We start from the raw sequence: 21191 nt of genomic DNA on the forward strand, positions 1-21191 counted from the left end.
TAATATATTTTTTGACAGTATCTTAACTTGTATATATATATATTTGCTTGCCTCAGTACTATTTCTAGGGAGTAGAATTCCGTACTTTACCGTAACATATATATGTGTGTAAGAAAGTAGAATGGGAAATGTTGGTGAGGGATAGCAGGGTTAATGCTCTAATTTAATAAGTATTTGTAGAAGGCTTTCATAGATCTGATTATCACTAGTCTTGACTTGGAAATAAAATCTAGTGCTCAAATAGCCTAAACTTATTTCAGTGGATGTTTGGCATAATAAAATTAAGTCGAAGCGAAACTTATATTCCGCATAAAATAGAATATTTCACAAACACGTATTAGGTGGTTATTAGTGTAGTGTTCTTTCTTCATGTGCACGTGAAAGTAATGATAGACACATCTGTATTACCCATCACAAGTAACCCATAAAATATCTTTGTATTCTGAAATTGGAATGTTGGTTCACCATGTGAACGAGCGCTGCAAAACTCGAGGGAAACCCATTTTCTCTCGTAGTCTTATAATGCTCACAATCCAACTGATTGTTTACTCGTTAGTTCAAATGACATTTTAATGTTCACAAGCCAACAAGCTGTTATCTCTTTGGTTTATATGACATTTGAATGCTCACAAACCAACACGTTGTTCTCTCGTTGGTTTGTAAGACCTTTAAGTGCTCTTTGTGGAGTGTAAGTATATTAAAAGTGCTGCTTAAGTTTTCGAGTTACATGAGCAGAAGCAGATATTTTTGTGATTTCGTTGTGTTGGGAATGATTATGTAGAATCATTTAATTTCTCTGGCGTCCTGGAGATGTTGGAAGTACGATCAAGGGGGTAGAGGTGGACTAATCAGTGGCTGGTACATTCTTAATTTGACTGTGTTAGGTATTAGGCAAGTAAGATGTATTGTGAAATTGCATACATGATTATTTTGCCGATATTTTGACAGTGGTGGGTCGGATTATATTTTCCTCGGCTTGGGTGAGGTTCCCTTCATATGTTTACCGTAGCGATTATTTTGCCGATACTTTGGCTTTGTTGGGTCAGATTACATTCTTCTCAGGAGCATGACTTTCAGCATTTTTTTTTTCACCATAGTAAATAAGGCGATGCTAGTGAGGGCTGTGTATATTAGGACAACTGTAAGGTTAATGTAAAAGTAGGTGCAAGTTATATAGAGAAATAAAATTATCATAACCTACAAAAGCATGTTCATCACTAGGTAATGATGAATGTAGACTTCCATGTTTTACCTGATGTATTTCATTACTGTACTTTATTAGATATTGGTCAGTACAGAAAACTTGAGGTATATTGGTTGACTGCAGGTATTTTTAAATCACAACTTTATTCATGTCTGATTAGTCGTATTTACAATTTGCTGGTTATTCTCTTTGAATTATCATTAATCATTTACTTTCCTTGTGCATTTAAATTACTGGATTTATTGACTTTTTATAGACAGTGTGTGCAATCATAATGATTCCTATAAGAATGTATGTTTATATTCAAAAAGATTAATTTTGATTCCCATATGAAAATTTTACGGGATCAAACAGATGACAGCTCAAACCCACGGCCATAATGAAGTACAAAGAAGCTGTTCAGTTAAAACAGACAAACCAGTTATACTTAACCACTGATTGTAGGGGCTCTGTCATCGCAAGCCCCTTGACCCTAGCCTACCTCTGTTAACTCACACATGTATGATAATTTCTTAGCTACAATAAGCATAGACTTTGATTTCCCACCTTGCTGCAAATGATTCAAATTGCTGAAAGTATGGTTGCATTGCTTTGAGACTTAGCTAAAGCAAATATTGTCTTCCAGTAAAAATCTTTTTAAAAAAATAAAAATCTTTTAATATTCTCCAAATACAGAAACTAAAATTGAAAAATCATAAACAGACTCTAACAATAGATTTAAAGGAAGAACATTATTCAAATTCAGCCTAAGTACCCAACAGTCAAGGGTAAGACCTCTACTCCAGCTCCCACTCGATAAATGTTCAAGTAGAAATTGATTCATGAAGAAGTAAGATTATTAGTGAAAGAGAAGAGAGAGGCATTTGGATGATTTTTGCAAGGAAATAATTCAAATGACTGGGAGATGTGTAAAAGAAAGAGGCAGGAGGTCAAGAGAAAGGTGCAAGGGGTGAAAAAGAGGGCAAATGAGAATTGGGGTGAGAGAGTATCATTAAATTTTAGGGAGAATAAAAAGATGTTCTGGAAGGAGGTAAATAAAGTGCGTAAGACAAGGGAACAAATGGGAACTTCAGTGAAGGGGGCTAATGGGGAGGTGATAAGTAGTGGTGATGTGAGAAGGAGATGGAGTGAGTATTTTGAAGATTTGTTGAATGTGTTTGATGATAGAGTGGCAGATGTAGGGTATTTTGGTCGAGGTGGTGTGCAAAGTGAGAGGGTTAGGGAGAAGGATTTGGTAAACAGAGAGGTAGTAAAAGCTTTGCGGAAGATGAAAGCTGGCAAGGCAGCAGGTTTGGATGGTATTGCAGTGGAATTTATTAAAAAAGGGGGTGACTGTATTGTTGATTGGTTGGTGAGGTTATTTAATGTATGTATGACTCATGGTGAGGTGCCTGAGGATTGGCAGAATGCTTGCATAGTGCCATTGTACAAAGGCAAAGGGGTATAAAAGTGAGTGCTCAAATTACAGAGGTTTAAGTTTGTTGAGTATTTCTGAGAAATTATATGGGAGGGTATTGATTGAGAGGGTGAAGGCAAGTACAGAGCATCAGATTGGGGAAGAGCAGTGTGGTTTCAGAAGTGGTAGAGGATGTGTGGATCAGGTGTTTGCTCTGAAGAATGTGAGAAATACTTAGAAAAGCAAATGGATTTGTATGTAGCATTTATGGATCTGGAGAAGGCATATGATAGAGTTGATAGAGATGCTTTGTGGAAGGTATTAAGAATATATGGTGTGGGAGGCAAGTTGTTGGAAGTGGTGAAAAGTTTTTATCGAGGATGTAAGGCATGTGTATGTGTAGGAGGAAAGGAAAGTGATTGGTTCTCAGTGAATGCTGGTTTGCGGCAGGGGTGTGTGATATCTCCATGGTTGTTTAATTTGTTTATGGATGGGGTTGTTAGGGAGGTGAATGCAAGAGTTTTGGAAAGAGGTGCAAGTATGCAGTCTGTTGTGGATGAGAGAGCTTGGGAAGTGAGTCAGTTGTTGTTCGCTGATGATACAGCGCTGGTGGCTGATTCGTGTGAGAAACTGCAGAAGTTGGTGACTGAGTTTGGTAAAGTGTGTGAAAGAAGAAAGCTGAGAGTAAATGTGAATAAGAGCAAGGTTATTTGGTACAGTAGGGTTGAGGGACAAGTCATTTGGGAGGTAAGTTTGAATGGAGAAAAACTGGAGGAAGTGAAGTGTTTTAGATGTCTGGGAGTGGATTTGGCAGTGGATGGAACCATGGAAGCGGAAGTGAATCATAGGGTGGGGGAGGGGGCGAAAGTTCTGGAAGCGTTGAAGAATGTGTGGAAGTCGAGAACATTATCTCGGAAAGCAAAAATGGATATGTTTGAAGGAATAGTTGTTCCAGCAATGTTATATGGTTGTGAGGCGTGGGCTATAGATAGAGTTTTGCGGAGGTGGGTGGATGTGCTGGAAATGAGATGTTTGAGGACAATATGTGGTGTGAGGTGGTTTGATCGAGTAAGTAATAATAGGGTAAGAGAGATGTGAGGTAATAAAAAGAGTGGTTGAGAGAACAGAAGAGGGTGTTTTGAAATGGTTTGGGCACATGGAGAGAATGAGTGAGGAAAGATTGACCAAGAGAATATATATGTGTCAGAGGTGGAGGGAACGAGGAGAAGTGGGAGACCAATTTGGAGATGGAAAGATGGAGTGAAAAAGATTTTGAATGATCGGGGCCTGAACATGCAGGAGGGTGAAAGGCGTGCAAGGAATAGAGTGAATTAGAACAATGTGGTATACCGGGGTCAACATGCTGTCAATGGATTGAACCGGGGCATGTGAAGCGTCTGGGGTAAACCATGGAAAGTTGTGTGGGGCCTGGATGTGGAAAGGGAGCTGTGGTTTCGATGCATTATACATGACAGCTAGAGACTGAGTGTGAACGAATGTGGCCTTTTTTGCCTTTACTAAATATAGAAATTGATTCATATTTCTTGCATGTCAGAATGCTTGTTTATAGGAATCTTGATAATTGTAACATCTTTTCTACAGTAGGATAAGATGATGAATCCAGTAATAATGAGTGTTAAAAATTACCCTAATTGTTACTTAATGTATGGCATTTCTGGGGTAGTTTGATGTATAATAGTTCCTAATGCCAACTAAGAACTCTGCTTTGGTATGCTGTATGGAGACCCTTCTTGATCAGACTTATGTGGCTAAGATATATGATTTTATCTTTCAGGTTTCCCATATTGTGGAAGTTTTGGAATCCTTTAAGAGGATGAAAAAGAAACAGCTGCTTTCGTCTAAAAATGTACCTGAGAAATTTCCAAAGAAGAAATTACTTAGTACCAAATTGAAAAAAAACAAAAATAGTACCAAACTGATTAAAAACAAAAATAATGCAAAATCAAGTAAATTCATTATAGATAGGGATGGCAGTATTTCTGAGCATAAGACACCATCACAGTATAAGGTATCAAAAAGGAGTGCGAAAGATGTATTGGGTCATGACAGCGTGCTGGAAAAAGAAAGGTAATCTTTTCCTACATTTTCATCCTTTCATCCATTTATTTACCATTTTTGCAAAAAAAAAAAAAAAAAAACAGGTTTACAGAGGTATTAACTTGGCTAGACTTGTGTCAGATGTTGCTAGACAATACACTTACTATAATGCAAAAGTTCAGGGGAACTGGTGTTGTTTAGGAGGGTTTGTATTATACAGTTTGGAATGCTGCAGGAAGCAGTTCTTTGTGAAGTATTGGATAAGAATATTTATTTATTCATTATACTTAATTGCTGTTTCCCACATCAGCAAGGTAGTGCCAGGAAACAGACAAAGAAGGAATGAACCATCCACTCATATGCACATATATATACATAAATGCCCATACATGCTCATATATATATATATATATATATATATATATATATATATATATATATATATATATATATATATATATATATGTGTATACATACGCAGACATAAGCATATATGAAATGTACATATTCATACTTGCTTGCCTTCATCCATTCCTGGCACTACCCTGGCCCACAAGAAACAGCATCACTACCCCATTCTTCAGTGAGGTAGTGCCAGGAAAACAGACAAAAAAGGCCACATTTGTTCACAATCAGTCTCTAGCTGTCATATGTAATGCATAGAAACCACAGCTTCCTATCCACATCCATGCCCCACAGACCTTTCCATGGTTTACCCCAGATGCTTCACATGCCCTGGTTCAGTCCATTGACAGCACTTCAACCCCCAGTATATCCCGTCGTTCCAATTCACTCTATTCCTTACACACCTCTCACCCTCCTGTAAGTTCAGGATAAGAATATATTACAATGTATTGATGAGATTGCAACAAAAGTTGAATTAAAAGGCTGTTCCTTTGAGAGCCATGGTCTAGGCTAAAAATAGTAAACTACAAGATGTAATGTTTGCTGTCTTTAGTTTTAGCTAAGCATTTGAAAAATTCAAGTTATATTGATGCTGACATTTGTTAAGGATAGACTTGCAGTCCCCCTTTTTTAAAGAATGGAACATAAGATAATATTTTTGATGTTACTTATATTATTTTAATGACTCATTTTTAAAGTTTTCTTGTTTTCCGGACATGTACTTACATGTCTCTTTATTTTTATAAGATGTATACAGAATGGGTAATTGCATTTTATGTATCCCTTGAACAGTCTTTGTTGCTGCTATGCAAATGCATATATTTACATGTCTAAAGCTATTGATTCTGCTCACATACTTGCATTATTTTTAGAGAATTGGCTACAGACTTGTTTGGAGGTGATGCAGAATCCCCATTCAACATCACTGGAGAAATTAGTGGCGATGATCCTCCCACTGCACAAGTATCCACTGAGAGCCCTCTTGAGGAAGTCCCACAATCAATAATTCCTGATGACCCCTATGATGTTCATCACCAGGTGACAAAGCCTTCCAGAAAGCCAGTTTGGGTTGATGAAGATGACGAGAATATCAAGTATGTTTGAACCTTTTATTGTTCTTAATGTCCTGATTCAGTTCTGTAGTTTCCATGTGTCCTTTCTCGGTACTTTTTGCTCTTTAGGAATTTTACTAAAGCGATTTTGATTTTTTCAACTTACTTTCATTCATGTGCCTGGAAACAATTTTTTTGTTTAGTGAGCAATATATGAGTACTGTTCCATGTTTAATACCAAAATTCTGTCCTGAAAAAATATCTGACTCAACAGAGTTAAGGATGTAGTGACCAGCCATATGAAAAAAGCTGAAGGCAAGAGAGGTATCACAGAAAGCTCAGAACAAAAGTATGAATTGACTCTGCAAAGAATGTTTAAACATGTGTTTAGCAGTACTCCTGAATGGGCTGAGCTTGACCACAAAGTCAAAAAGGAGTCTGATGATGAAGACGAAATGATTCGTGTAAGTTCCATGATTCTTGATATTGTGTGTTTGCTTGCTTGTTGTATTGATACTTTATATTTCCTGTATTGTGTGTGATTTATATTCATCATGTTGTAGTCTGTCAAGATTGTGATATGGACCATTTGTTTTCTTTGTCATTGCCACTTACCCTTACTGTTGGGCATCATATAAATTAGCAGTCAATCATTATTAAGTCATAAGCTCACTGTAATGCTAATGGACAGGATTTGTCTTTCCATGAAAACAAAGCATTTTACATGCATATTGTCTGTATTGGTATATTCTTTTTACTGTTTTTGTTGGTTTAGCAGGTCCAAAATGGCTATGTCAAAAGACTTTTTAGTATACTTGTATGAAATGTATTGTTTTAAAAAAAAATGTGAATGCATTTAAACCTGCTGTAGCTTTACATATGACTATTACTTTATAACTGTCAAAAAAATATATCCAACATAAATGAATGACAAGGCAGCCCTTAAGTTGTATAATGTTCAGATACCTGATCTTATCCCTTTTAGAGGATTATAAGTTAAGCATTTGTAAGTTCAGCTTCGGTGTATGTTAAATCTTATTAACTACCTACATGTTCAGACTAATCGTTGTTTGACTTTTTAGCTCTGAAGCATTAAGGAATGGAAAGAGGTGGCATTGAAAATACTTGTACTTTAATTCCAGAGCACGGCTAACTACTTATCAGAAGAGCCCTCAGTCAACCTTCCTAAGACACGACTAGAATTCAAGAAGCTGCACAGTTTGAATCATACATCCTATTCTGAGGGTGCTATAATTAAGGCAGTTGAATTTAACCCAGCATTCCAGGTGGGGTTGGTTGCTGGATCTTCGAATAATAGGTTTGGGGCTGCCACTCTTTTCCAGGTGAGAAATAGCTTTTTGTGATAAATTGTATTCATTATATATTTGCAGTTTAGTCTGCTGAGAAGACATATAAGCTGAAACCCATAGAAAATTGTGGTGAATGAAAAGAAAAGAATTATCATGTAGTCAGAAACTAAAGAAAAAAGTGCACAAGTAAAAACAAATTAACGGAATTTTTAGTAATACTCAAATACAGTGGGGCACATAAGGGAAAAAATTAATCATACAGAAAGGTCACTATACTTATATCTAGATTTCAGAGGCTTTTCTCCCACTATAGCTGAAGATGTTATTTATGAGTCTGCTTACTCTTCACAATGTGTAATTATGAGGTTAGAGTGTTAATCAAATATTTGAGAGGTGTTAGTTACTCCAGGTAGGTCAATAATTGAATGATGTTACTCTAGGTAGGTCACATAGTTGTTATCTTCCAAGATCTCTGCCCATCCTCTGAATAAGAATTATGTATTGAACCTGCTTTATGAAAGTAAGCATACAAGTTAAGGTTCAGATGCATAAGCTGTTTTTATCTGTATAAATATGTGAAAGTATGATGAGTAAATGTGATTTGAAAGCGAATTTGTTGGGTAGAACCTGGAGGAAGTAGAATGCTTTAGATACCTCTGAGTGGATGTGACAGTATTTGGAACTGAAAAGGAGTTAAAGTGAACCAGCTCTTTGATGTGTTTTCAGTTGTGAAGACTCATATTGGCCATTGGTCCAGACCTAATTGCTCATTATGTTTTATTCATTAACTAATGTCAAAGGTCAGATGAACTTCCATCAAGATATCTGCACAGTGCCTGTCCACCTAAGGGGTACAGCAAACATTATGAGCAGTTCAGCACGTGATTAATTAGTCTTTTCCAGTTAGACTTAAGATTTTCCTTTCCAAGTCACTTGAGGGAGGGACAGTCTCATTATATTGGTATTTGTTCTCTTATTGGTTGTTTAACAGCAACAACTTTCAAGTTCCAGTTTGTTTGTTTTTGTAGCTCATATCATATTCTGCTAAATGAATAAGAATTTGTATCAAACTCGTTTTCCTTTACAGGTTGATGGGGAATATAATCACAAGATTCAGTCTGTCAAATTTCCACAATATCCAATAAAATGTGCTAAATTCCTAAAAGGTGGCAGAAGATATATCACTGGATCCAACTTGTATGGTTATTTTTATGTGTATGACATGGAAGCAGCAAGAGAAACCAAGATACCTAGTGTTAAAAGTAAAGGGCATCATTATATTAAGGTTTGTAATTAAATTAGTCTTTTAAGCCTTTTCTTTTTGTCGATGTATATTTTTAGGTAATAGGTGTTAGGCAGCTATTGACTAGGGAGTTATATTACCTGGACTACCTGTCTGCATAATAAAGGTTTTCAGTTTGCATTCCTCTGATCCAGGTAGCTGTCTTTTTTTGTCTTTTCTTTCTGCCTCACTAACACATGGATTGCTGGTATTTTGTCCTCAAACATAAAATCTCCCATTTTCACATATATAACGACACTCAACTCATTCTTCGTAACTATAGATTTATTCTTCTAACTATAGATTTTTCTGTGCTAGCCCTTCCTCTTGGCTATATTGTAGGGGCAATAGGTAGAAGTAATAAGGTGGTTTTAGCAGGTAGGAACATCATTTGGGAGCATTAGAGTGTAACATTAGGTAAAAGTAGTCCTTATGAACATTAGGTAGGAGCCTCTAAAACACTTAGCTAGAGGTGGCCTCTGACAATGGCCTATTAATGATGAGGCTTTCAAGGCTAAGAAGTGGCAATGAAGTTTACCATTTAAGGAGATATCTGCTGTGGTCACCCCCCCATGAGGTACTTGAAGTGTAACCTATAGATATGGGTATACAAAAAAAGTAATACGTGATGATTAGGATTTATTTGCATGAAGTCATCACTGCTTTCACAGCTTGTTGATCTTGCTCAGAATTATTTTATTAGTATTCAAATCTGCCACTTACCATATTTACGGGTATGTTGGTGCAGCAAGAATCTCCTCCAAAACCTTCAGTCATTTTACTGGACTGAGATTACACACATTCATTATGATTGAAATATTTAAGTTGTAGTAATGCTTATTACAGAATCCTTTGTTTTTAGAAGTGGTATTGGCAGGATTGTTAGAAACAATTAAGAGAGAAATTATCCCCATTATAATTTTTGCTGAAAGTCCCCAGCCTTGTATGGATAAGTTCAGCTGTTGTGAGGAGATAAAATACACACTTTCAGTCCTGTATTCCAAGTCGTCATAGAATGGTTTAATTAGATGCAAGCTCATTAATTTTTTAGTCATATACAATAATAATGGCAAGTGTTTGGAGTGGTTTATTAGCAACTGATCATTACGAGAGTAGTTTCCCAGTTGTTGAAAGTGTTATACCAGTAGGATAATGTGTACCTACAGTAAACACTCATTCAGTGATATTTGTGCATCAGACTTCAGCTATTAATGGGTACCTCGGATGCCACCAGACTAAGTTTAGGATTTATAGGAAGTTTTCTTAAAATACACTACATCACAAATTTAGTGCAGTAGGTTAAGGACCCATAGGAATGAGTTTGGGATGTAACTGAATAGTCTTAGTTCCCAACCTCAGTCTGTGACACTGGGTGTCAAGAAAGTATGGCAGCTTTCGTGAATTTTTTCTGTAACTAACATTTGATGTTCTCTACACATATTTGTAGTTTTACACTGATTTACAAAAATTGAATGGTGCAGTGTTTTGTGCATTAATACTTACAAAGATAATTTAAGTAGAAATTTTGAACCAAACAAGACAGCTTGGTCACTGCCCATCAGTCTGCAATGAGTGCTTACTTGGTCAACACATAAACAAAGTGCCTCTGTATTCATGCAGTTACTGTGTTTTTGGTACAAAGGCCAGATGTTTTGTAATAAGTCAAGACAGATGAGTGCAATCAATACTGTATGTAACAAAGAGATCCTAAAAACACCACAGCATTGCTGTAAAGCTGAAGATTATTGAGAGTCACAAGCATGGAAAGAGTACCTTCTGTATCATGGAAGCCCAATTTTCAATCGGTAGGTGATTCAGATGTCTCCAGGTGACCCTGGAACTATATCAGTCTGATTTAGGGTAGTTTTGCTACTTCTTGAACATCTCTAGCCTGAAGGAATAAGTTAGGATCCATTACAGTTGTTAGTTATTTATTGATTTTCCTCAGAAAAATTGGGATGCACTGGAATTTGTCTTCTAACAGTCCACCATTCCCCTAGTTAGTCTGTTAGAATGAGAAATAACTGTACTTTTTCCAAGTAGTTTGATTTTAGGTTATTGTTTGAGTGCTTAAACTGGCTAATCAAGTCAGACTATCAAGTATTTCTACAGCATATCCATAAAAATGCAGATAAATTTTAACAGATTTACTTTCAAACATGTCTGATTGTGCATTTTTTTGGATAATTACTTTTCCAATGATTCTTTTCTTATTTCTTTTAGAATTTTTATGTGTCGCCTGATGGAAAGCTTATTGTGCTCTTGATGACAAAGAGATTGCTTCACATCTTTGATGCTAATGCACTCTCCCTTATTGAAACTCTACATTCTCCTGAGGAAATTGAAGCAGTCGCATTCAATAATGATGGCTCTCGGATGTATACACATGGCAGTAAGTTTAGATGCATCACCATTTCTTTTTCATGGATACAGACTTAATCTAGTGATATAGTATGGCTGGACACCAACACATTGTTTTGGCTAGATTCACACCTCATAATTCTTTGATTTAATGTAAACAGTTTGGTATAAAAAATGACCAGTAGGTTTGTTTCTATTTGAGTCAAGAAAAGCTGATCTTTGTGTAAGAAAAAATAGACCTTTTAATCATTGCAAAATGGAAGAAATGTTGAATTTAGAAGATAGTATTCAGAACTGTACCTTTCAGGTGGTGGTGATGTTTTGGTATGGGATATGACTTCACGTCTCTGTATTCATAAGTTTTATGATGATGGCTGTGTAGATGGGACAAGCATAACTGTATCACCTAACAACCGCTATCTGGCATGTGGATCTTCCTCTGGAATCGTCAATGTTTATGAGATGGCCAGTGTCTCTAATAGAACACCAAGTCCAGTAAAGGTCTTGGATAAGCTGTTAACTAAAGTTACCGATCTTACCTTTAATCCTTCCTCTGAAATTCTGGCAATGACATCTGCATACATGGATAAAGCTGTGAAACTGGTAAGAGTGTTTCAGTGTAATGTTTATTATTTATATTTGTTATACTTTATTATCTCCAGCTATAAAACATAACACTGCTTTACAAGGTGTAGCTGAACATTGTTTTGTGTAGTGTAGGCCTTTACTACTTATTTGAAGGTCTTTATTTTCTTATATTTATTTATTTATTTTGCTCTGTCGCTGTCTCCCGCGTTAGCGAGGTAGCGCAAGGAAACAGATGAAAGAATGGCCCAAGCCACCCACATACACATGTATATACATACACGTCCACACACGCAAATATACATACCTATACATCTCAACGTATACATATATATACACACACAGACATATACATATATACACATGTAAGTAATTAATACTGTCTGCCTTTATTAATTCCCATCGCCACCCCGCCACACATGAAATAAAACCCCCCTCCCCCCTCATGTGTGCGAGGTAGCACTAGGAAAAGACAACAAAGGCTACATTCGTTCACACTCAGTCTCTAGCTGTCATGTAATGATGCACTGAAATCACAGCTCCCTTTCCACATCCAGGCCCCACAGAACTTTCCATGGTTTACCCCAGACACTTCACATGCCCTGGTTCAATCCATTTACAGCACGTCGACCCTGGTATACCACATCGTTCCAATTCACTCTATTCCTTGCATGCCTTTCACCCTCCTGCATGTTCAGGCCCTGATCACTCAAAATCTTTTTCACTCCATCTTTCCACCTCCAATTTGGTCTCCCACTTCTCTCGTTCCCTCCACCTCTGACACAAATATCCTCTTTGTCAATCTTTCCTCACTCATTCTCTCCATGTGACCAAACCATTCCAGAACACCCTCTTCTGCTCTCTCAACCACGCTCTTTTTATTACCACACATCTCTCTTACCCTATTATTACTTACTCTATCAATCCACCTCACACCACATATTGTCCTCAAACATCTCATTTCCAGCACATCCACCCTCCTCCGCACAACTCTATCTATAGCCCACGCCTCGCAACCATATAACATTGTTGGAACCACTGTTCCTTCAAACATACCCATTTTTGCTTTCTGAGATAATGTACTCGACTTCCACACATTCTTTAATGCTCCCAGAACTTTCGCCCCCTCCCCCACCCTATGATTCACTTCCGCTTCCATGGTTCCATCCACTGCCAAATCCACTCCCAGATATCTAAAACACTTCACTTCCTCCAGTTTTTCTCCATTCAAACTTACTTCCCAATTGACTTGCCCCTCAACCCTACTGTACCTGATAACCTTGCTCTTACTCACTTTTACTCTCAGCTTTCTTCTTTCACACACTTTACCAAACTCTGTCACCAGCTTCTGCAGTTTCTCACACAAATCAGCCACTAGTGCTGTATCATCAGCAAACAAGAACTGACTCACTTCCCAAGCTCTCTCATCCACAACAGACTGCATACTTGCCCTTCTTTCCAAAACTTGCATTCACCTCCCTAACAACCCCATCCATAAACAAATTAAACAACCATGGAGACATCACACACCCCTGCCGCAAACCTACAACATCACACACCCCTGCCGTAAACCTACATTCACTGAGAACCAATCACTTTCCTGTCTTCCTACACGTACACATGCCTTACATCCTCGATAAAAACTTTTCACTGCTTCTAACAACTTGCCTCCCACACCATATATTCTTTATACCTTCCACAGAGCATCTCTATCAACTCTATCATCTGCCTTCTCCAGATCCATAAATGCTACATACAAATCCATTTGTTTTTCTGTGTATTTCTCACATACATTCTTCAATGCAAACACCAGATCCACACATCCTCTACCACTTCTGAAACCACACTGCTCTTCCCCAATCTGATGCTCTGTACATGCCTTCACCCTCTCAATCAATACCCTCCCATATAATTTCCCAGGAATACTCAACAAACTTATACCTCTGTAATTTGAGCACTCACTCTTATCCCCTTTGCCTTTGTACAATGGCATCATGCACACATTCCGCCAGTCCTCAGGCACCTCACAATGAGTCATACATACATTAAATAACCTTACCAACCAGTCAAAAATACAGTCACCCTCTTTTATAATAAATTCCACTGCAATACCATCCAAACCCACTGCCTTGCCAGCTTTCATCTTCCGCAAAGCTTTTACTACCTCTTCTCTGTTTACCAAATCATTCTCCCTAACCCTCTCACTTTGTACACCACCTTGACCAAAACACCCTATATCTGCCACTCTTATCATCAAACACATTCAACAAACCTTCAAAATACTCACTCCATCTCCTTCTCACATCACCACCACTTGTTATCACCTCCCCATTAGCCCCCTTCGCTGAAGTTCCCCTTTGTTTCCTTGTCTTACGCACTTTATTTACCTCCTTCCGAAACATCTTTTTGTTCTCCCTAAAATTTAATGATACTCTCTCACCCTAACTCTCATTTGCCCTATTTTCACCTCTTGCACCTTTCTCTTGACTCCCTGCCTCTTTCTTTTATACATCTCCTAGTCATTTGCATTACTTCCCTGCAAAAATCGCCCAAATGCCTCTCTCATCTCTTTCACTAATAAATCTTACTTCTTCATCCCACCACTCACTACCCTTTCTAATCTGCCCACCTCCAACGCTTCTCATGCCATAAGCATCTTTTGCACAAGCCATCACTGCTTCCCTAAATACATCCCATTCTTCCCCCACTCCCCTTACCTCCTTTGTTCTCACCTTTTTCCATTCTGTACTCATTCCCTCCTGGTACTTCCTCACACTAGTCACCTTCCCAAGCTCACTTACTCTCACCACTCTCTTCATCCCAACATTCTCTCTTCGTTTCTGAAAACGTCTACAAATCTTTACCTTCGCCTCCACAAGATAATGATCAGACATCCCTCCAGTTGCACCTGTCAGCACATTAACATCTAAAAGTCTCTCTTTCACATACCTATCAATTAACACATAATCCAATAACGCTCTCTGGCCATCTCTCCTACTTACATACGTATACTTATGTATATCTCTCTTTTTAAACCAGGTATTCCCAATCACCAGTCCTTTTTCAGCACATAAATCTACTACAAGCTCTTCACCATTTCCCTGGGGATAGGGGAGAAAGAATACTTCCCAATCATTCCTCATGTGTCGTAGAAGGCAACTGGGGGGGGCGGCAGAAACCCTTCCCTCCTTGTGTTTTGACTTTCTAAAGGGGGAAACAGAAGAAGGAGTCACGCGGGGAGTGCTCATCCTCCTCGAAGGCTCAGATTGGGGTGTCTAAATGTGTGTGGATGTAACCAAGATGAGAAAAAAGGATAGATAGTATGTTTGAGGAAAGGAACCTGGATGTTTTGGCTCTGAGTGAAACGAAGCTCAAGGGTAAAGGGGAAGAGTGGTTTGGGAATGTCTTAGAGAGTAAAGTCAGGGGTTAGTGAGAGGACAAGAGCAAGGGAAGGAGTAGCACTACTCCTGAAACAGGAGTTGTGGGAGTATGTGATAGAGTGTAAGAAAGTAAATTCTAGATTGATATGGGTAAAACTGAAAGTTGATTGAGAGAGATGGGTGATTATTGGTGCATATGCACCTGGGCATGAGAAGAAAGATCATGAGAGGCAAGTGTTTTGGGAGCAGCTGAATGAGTGTGTTAGTGGTTTTGATGCACAAGAGTGGGTTATAGTGATGGATGATTTGAATGCAAAGGTGAGTAATGTGGCAGTTGAGGGAATAATTGGTATACATGGGGTGTTCAGTGTTGTAAATGGAAATGGTGAAGAGCTTGTGGATATGTGTGCTGAGAAAGAACTGATGATTGGGAATACCTGGTTTAAAAAGCGAGATTTACATAAGTATACGTATGTAAGTAGGAGAGATGGTCAGAGAGCGTTATTGGATTACGTGTTAATTGATAGGCGTGCGAAAGAGAGACTTTTGGATGTTAATGTGCTGAGAGGTGCAACTGGAGGGATGTCTGATCATTATCTTGTGGAGGCGAAGGTGAAGATTTATAGGGGTTTCCAGAAAAGAAGAGAGAATGTTGGGGTGACGAGGGTGGTGAGAGTAAGTGAGCTTGAGAAGGAGACTAGTGTGAGGAAGTACCAGGAGAGACTGAGTACAGAATGGAAAAAGGTGAGAACAATGGAAGCAAGGGAAGTGGGGGAGGAATGGGATGTATTTAGGGAATCAGTGATGGATTGCGCAAAAGATGCTTGTGGCATGAGAAGAGTGGGAGGTGGGTTGATTAGAAAGGGTAGCGAGTGGTGGGATGAAGAAGTAAGATTATTAGTGAAAGAGAAGAGAGAGGCATTTGGACGATTTTTGCAGGGACAAAATGCAAATGAGTGGGAGATGTATAAAAGAAAGAGGCAAGAGTCAAGAGAAAGGTGCAAGAGGTGAAAAAGAGAGCAAATGAGAGTTGGGGTGAGAGAGTATCATTAAATTTTAGGGAGACTAAAAAGATGTTTTGGAAGGAGGTAAATAAAGTGCGTAAGACAAGGGACCAAATGGGAACTTCAGTGAAGGGGGCTAATGGGGAGGTGATAACAAGTAATGGTGATGTGAGAAGGAGATGGAGTGAGTACTTTGAAGGTTTGTTGAATGTGTTTGATGATAGAGTGGCAGATATAGTGTGTTTTGGTCGAGGTGGTGTGCAAAGTGAGAGGGTTAGGGAAAATGATTTGGTAAACATAGAAAAGGTAGTAAAAGCTTTGCGGAAGATGAAAGCCGGCAAGGCAGCAGGTTTGGATGGTATTGCAGTGGAATTTATTAAAAAAGGGGGTAGCTGTATTGTTGACTGGTTGGTAAGGTTATTTAATGTATGTATGATTCATGGTGAGGTGCCTGAGGATTGGCGGAATGCTTGCATAGTGCCATTGTACAAAGGCAAAGGGGATAAGAGTGAGTGCTCAAATTACAGAGGTATAAGTTTGTTGAGTATTCCTGGGAAATTATATGGGAGGGTATTGATTGAGAGGGTGAAGGCATGTACAGAGCATCAGATTGGAGAAGAGCAGTGTGGTTTCAGAAGTGGTAGAGGATGTGTGGATCAGGCGTTTGCTTTGAAGAATGTATGTGAGAAATACTTAGAAAAGCAAATGGATTTGTATGTAGCATTTATGGATCTGGAGAAGGCAGATGATAGAGTTAATAGAGATGCTCTGTGGAAGGTATTAAGAATATATGGTGTGGGAGGCAAGTTGTTAGAAGCAGTGAAAAGTTTTTATCGAGGATGTAAGGCATGTGTACGTGTAGGAAGAGAGGAAAGTGATTGGTTCTCAGTGAATGTAGGTTTGTGGCAGGGTGTGTGATGTCTCCATGGTTGTTTAATTTGTTTAAGGATGGGGTTGTTTGGGAGGTGAATGCAAGAGTTTTGGAAAGAGGGGCAAGTATGCAGTCTGTTGTGGATGAGAGAGCTTGGGAAGTGAGTCAGTTATTGTTCACTGATGACACAGCACGGGTGGCTGATTCATATGAGAAACTGCAGAAGCTGGTGACTGAGTTTGGTAATGTGTGTGAAAGAAGAAAGCTGAGAGTAAATGTGAATAAGAGCAAGGTTATTCGGTACAGTAGGGTTGAGGGTCAAGTCAATTGGGAGGTAAGTTTGAATGGAGAAAAACTGGAGGAAGTAAAGTGTTTTACATATCAGGGAGTGGATCTGGCAGCGGATGGAAGCAGAAGTGAATCATAGGGTGGGGGAGGGGGCAAAAATTCTGGGAGCCTTGAAGAATGTGTGGAAGTCGAGAACATTGTCTCGGAAAGCAAAAATGGGTATGTTTGAAGGAATAGTGGTTCCAACAGTGTTGTATGGTTGCAAGGTGTGGGCTATGGATAGAGTTGTGTACAGGAGGGTGGATGTGCTGGAAATGAGATGCCTGAGGACAATATGTGGTGTGAGGTGGTTTGATCAAGTAAGTAATGTAAGGGTAAGAGAGATGTGTGGAAATAAAAAGAATATGGTTGAGAGAGCAGAAGAGGGTGTTTTGAAATGGTTTGGTCACATGGAGAGAATGAGTGAGGAAAGATTGACTAAGAGGATATGGTGTCAGAGGAGGAGGGAACAAGAAGTGGGAGACCTTATTGGAGGTGGAAAGATGGAGTGAAAAAGATTTTGAGTGATATGGGCCTGAATATGCAGGAAGGTGAAAGACGTGCAAGGAATAGAGTGAATTGGAACGATGTGGTACACCAGGATCGATGTGCTGTCAATGGATTGAACCAGGGCATGTGAAGCGTCTGGGGTAAACCATGGAAAGTTGTGTGGCGCCTGGATGTAGAAAGGGAGCTGTGGTTTCGGTGCATTATTACATGACAGCTAGAGACTGAGTGTGAATGAATGGGGCCTTTGTTGTCTTTTCCTAGCGCTACCTCGCACACATGAGAGGGGAGGGGGGTTGTTATTCCACGTGTGGTGAGGTGGCGATGGGAATAAATAAAGGCAGACAGTATGAATTATGTACATGTGTATATATGTATATGTCTGTGTGTATATATATGTGTACATTGAGATGTATAGGTATGTATATTTGCGTGTGTGGACGTGTATGTATATACATGTGTATGTGGGTGGGTTGGGCCATTCTTTCGTCTGTTTCCTTGCGCTACTTCGCTAACGCGGGAGACTGACTAAGCAAAATAAATAAATAAATAAATTATATATATGTATACGTTGAAATGTATAGGTATGTATATGTGCGTGTGTCGACGTGTATGTATATGCATGTGGTATGTGGGTGGGTTGGGCCATTCTTTCGTCTGTTAACTTGCACTACCTCTGCTGTGGGAGACGGCGACAAAGTATAATAAAAAAAATGTATATGTTGAAATGTATAGGTATGTATATGTGCATGTTTGGGCATTTATGTATGTACATGTGTTTGTTGGTGGGTTGGGCCATTCTTTCATGTTTCCTTGCGCTACCTCGCTAACGCAGGAGACAGTGACAAAGTATAATATACCCATTTCTTTTTCTTTTATACGTTTTCACTGTTTCCTGCAATAGCAAGATTAGTAAACAGATGAAGAGGAGGCCTCATTTGCTCGAATCCATTGTCTAGCTGTCACATGTAATGCAAAACCACAGCCCCTTATCCACAACTATGCCCTACAGATCTTTCCCATGGCTGGTTCATATGCCTAGGTTCAGTCCACTGACAGCACGTTGCTCACTGTAGAGCACATCACTCCAAATCATTCCTGTGCATGCCTTTCATCCTCCTTTATGTTCAGACCCCAGGCACTCAAAATCTTTTTCATTCCATCTCGGTTTGATCTCCCCATTCTCCGTAACCCCTCCACTTCTTTGTTAACCTCTCCTCACTGTCTATCTATCAGTATCTTTGATGCCTGTTCACTTTGGAAACTCCCTCAAGGGGTATGGCCACACTTTCTAAAGTCTCCTTAACTGGTGAACTCCATTTCTGCTTCTTAGCCTTCAGTGCCTCACTCTTAGCAGGCTACTGGCAGATGGCAACTCTAGTGTAGTGTCTTCAGAGGATCCTACCTAATGTTTCGACATACTATTACCTATTGTTTGCTTAATGTTCCAACCTACTACGACTACTACCTAATGTTCCTACATACTTCTGTCTATTGTTCCTACCATTTTGCCATAAGGCAGGGTTAGCACATAGCACTCACCACAGAAAATTGGTAAGATGTCTCCCTGGTCAGTGGCTGCCTACCAACTACTACCTCCTCCTCACTCAATCTCTTCACAAGTCGAAACCATTTTAGCGCACCCTTTTAATTCTCTCAACCATACTATTCTTACTACCAGAACTCTTACTTATTACATACTTGATCAACCCTTCTTACACTACACCTTATTTACTTCCTAAACATGCACCCTCTTCCATCTGTATGGAACTCCCTCAAGGGGGTGGCCATGGCAGTCTCCATAACTAGTGAACTCTGCTTCTTAGCCTTTAGTGCCTCACCCTTAACAGGCCACTGGTATTGGGCAACTCTAATGCAGTGTTTGCAGAGGCTCCTACCTACTATTTCTAGTTAATGTCTCTACATAATGCTCCAACCCAAATGTTTCTACCTACTGCTTCTACAATTTTGCCTAGAGGCAGGACTTGCACATAGTCCTCACCGCAGGAAAATCTAGTTACGAAGAATGAGCTGTGTGAGTTAAGTAATGTTAAATGATATGTGTGACAAGGATATAATATTTTTGTGGATAGAATGCCAGTAGTCCACATGTGGATGAGGCTATAAGATAGCTCCCTGGATCAGAAGAGTGAAACTTGACAACTAAAGTGCTGGCTCTCTACACAGCCATCGCGAACCCTCTTGTTACTCAGGTGGTTAGTAATACTGGTAATTATACCTCCCTGGTCATTGGCTGCATACTAATTACTACCTACCTACCTACCTGATGTTCTCTTTTTGACATTCTGATATGCAGATGTTAGCCAGGATAATAAATTGACTTTTCAAAGTGGCGGAAGGAAATCATCAGGTATAACTAAATAATTTACATTTCAAGTATCAAGCTAAATAGATAGAACAATACGGAGGTTGCTTCTAGATGTAGACGAGATCCACTGTATTGGGCTATTTTGTGCAGGTGGTAACGTACCACTAAATCCTCTTTGGATATGGATTGGAACAGCAATGATATTTCAATTTAATCTTGTTTATATTGATTTTAATTTATTCTGTCTCCTCTGCAGGTACACCTTCCATCATTGACATACTTTACTGACTTTCCTCCATTTGAAGATAATCTACACAAGGTGCAAGTCCTTAATTTTTCTCCAAAGAGTGGTTTCTTAGCAGCAGGGAACAATCGTGGAAATGCCCTTTTATACAGACTGAAACATTTCTCCAGTTATTAATTTTAACATCAAATATTTTGTAGCATTTGTTGCAATTTATAACTCCAAAACATATTCTTTTAATATTCAAACCAGATAAAGTTGTAATTAGTTAATAAATTTCCCTTTTTTTTTTCTTAATATAATTGTTAACAACATCTCTATGCCTCCAAAGGAATTATGGATACCTTATCTGAAGGAAGATTACAGCTGCAAACTTTGAACTAATTGGTACCTGACTCAGGCTAGGGTAAGTATATATATATATATATATATATATCAGACTGGGGAAGAGTAGGGTAGTTTCAGAAGTGGTTGAGGATGTGTGGATCGGGTGTTTACTTTGAAGAATGTACGTGAGAAATACTTAGAAAAACAAATGGATTTGTATGTAGCTTTTATGGATCTGGAGAAGGTATATGATAAGAGTTAACAGAGATGCTTTGTGGAAGGTATTAAGAGTATATGGTATGGGAGGTAAGTTGCTAGAAGCAGTGAAAAGTTTTTATCAAGGATGCAAGGCATGTGTACGAGTAGGAAGAGAGGAAAGTGATTGGTTCTCAGTGAATGATGGTTTGCGGCAGGGGTGTGTGATGTCTCCATGGTTGTTTAATTTGTTTATGGATGGGGTTGTTAGGGAGGTGAATGCAAGAGTTTTGGAGAGAGGGGCAAGTATGCAGTCTGTTGTGGATGAGAGGGCTTGGGAAGTGAGTTAGTTGT

At 38.9% G+C, this 21191-nt stretch overlaps 1 protein-coding gene across 1 annotated transcript; it reads left to right on the plus strand.

Moving 5' to 3' along the window:
* The first annotated feature begins 399 nt into the window (after positions 1–399).
* Positions 400–20603, plus strand: wcd (U3 small nucleolar RNA-associated protein 18 homolog wicked). The gene is made up of 9 exons (XM_071662001.1): positions 400–417; positions 4396–4688; positions 5936–6157; positions 6390–6579; positions 7258–7458; positions 8513–8710; positions 10931–11099; positions 11376–11671; positions 20328–20603. Exons 2-9 carry the CDS (start codon positions 4435–4437, stop codon positions 20490–20492), a joined length of 1695 nt encoding a protein of 564 aa, XP_071518102.1. The 5' UTR covers positions 400–417; positions 4396–4434; the 3' UTR covers positions 20493–20603.
* The last annotated feature ends 588 nt before the right edge of the window (positions 20604–21191 follow it).

The sequence above is a fragment of the Panulirus ornatus genome, chromosome 5 (genome assembly GCF_036320965.1).
Source record: "Panulirus ornatus isolate Po-2019 chromosome 5, ASM3632096v1, whole genome shotgun sequence".
Taxonomy (NCBI): Eukaryota; Metazoa; Arthropoda; class Malacostraca; order Decapoda; family Palinuridae; genus Panulirus; species Panulirus ornatus.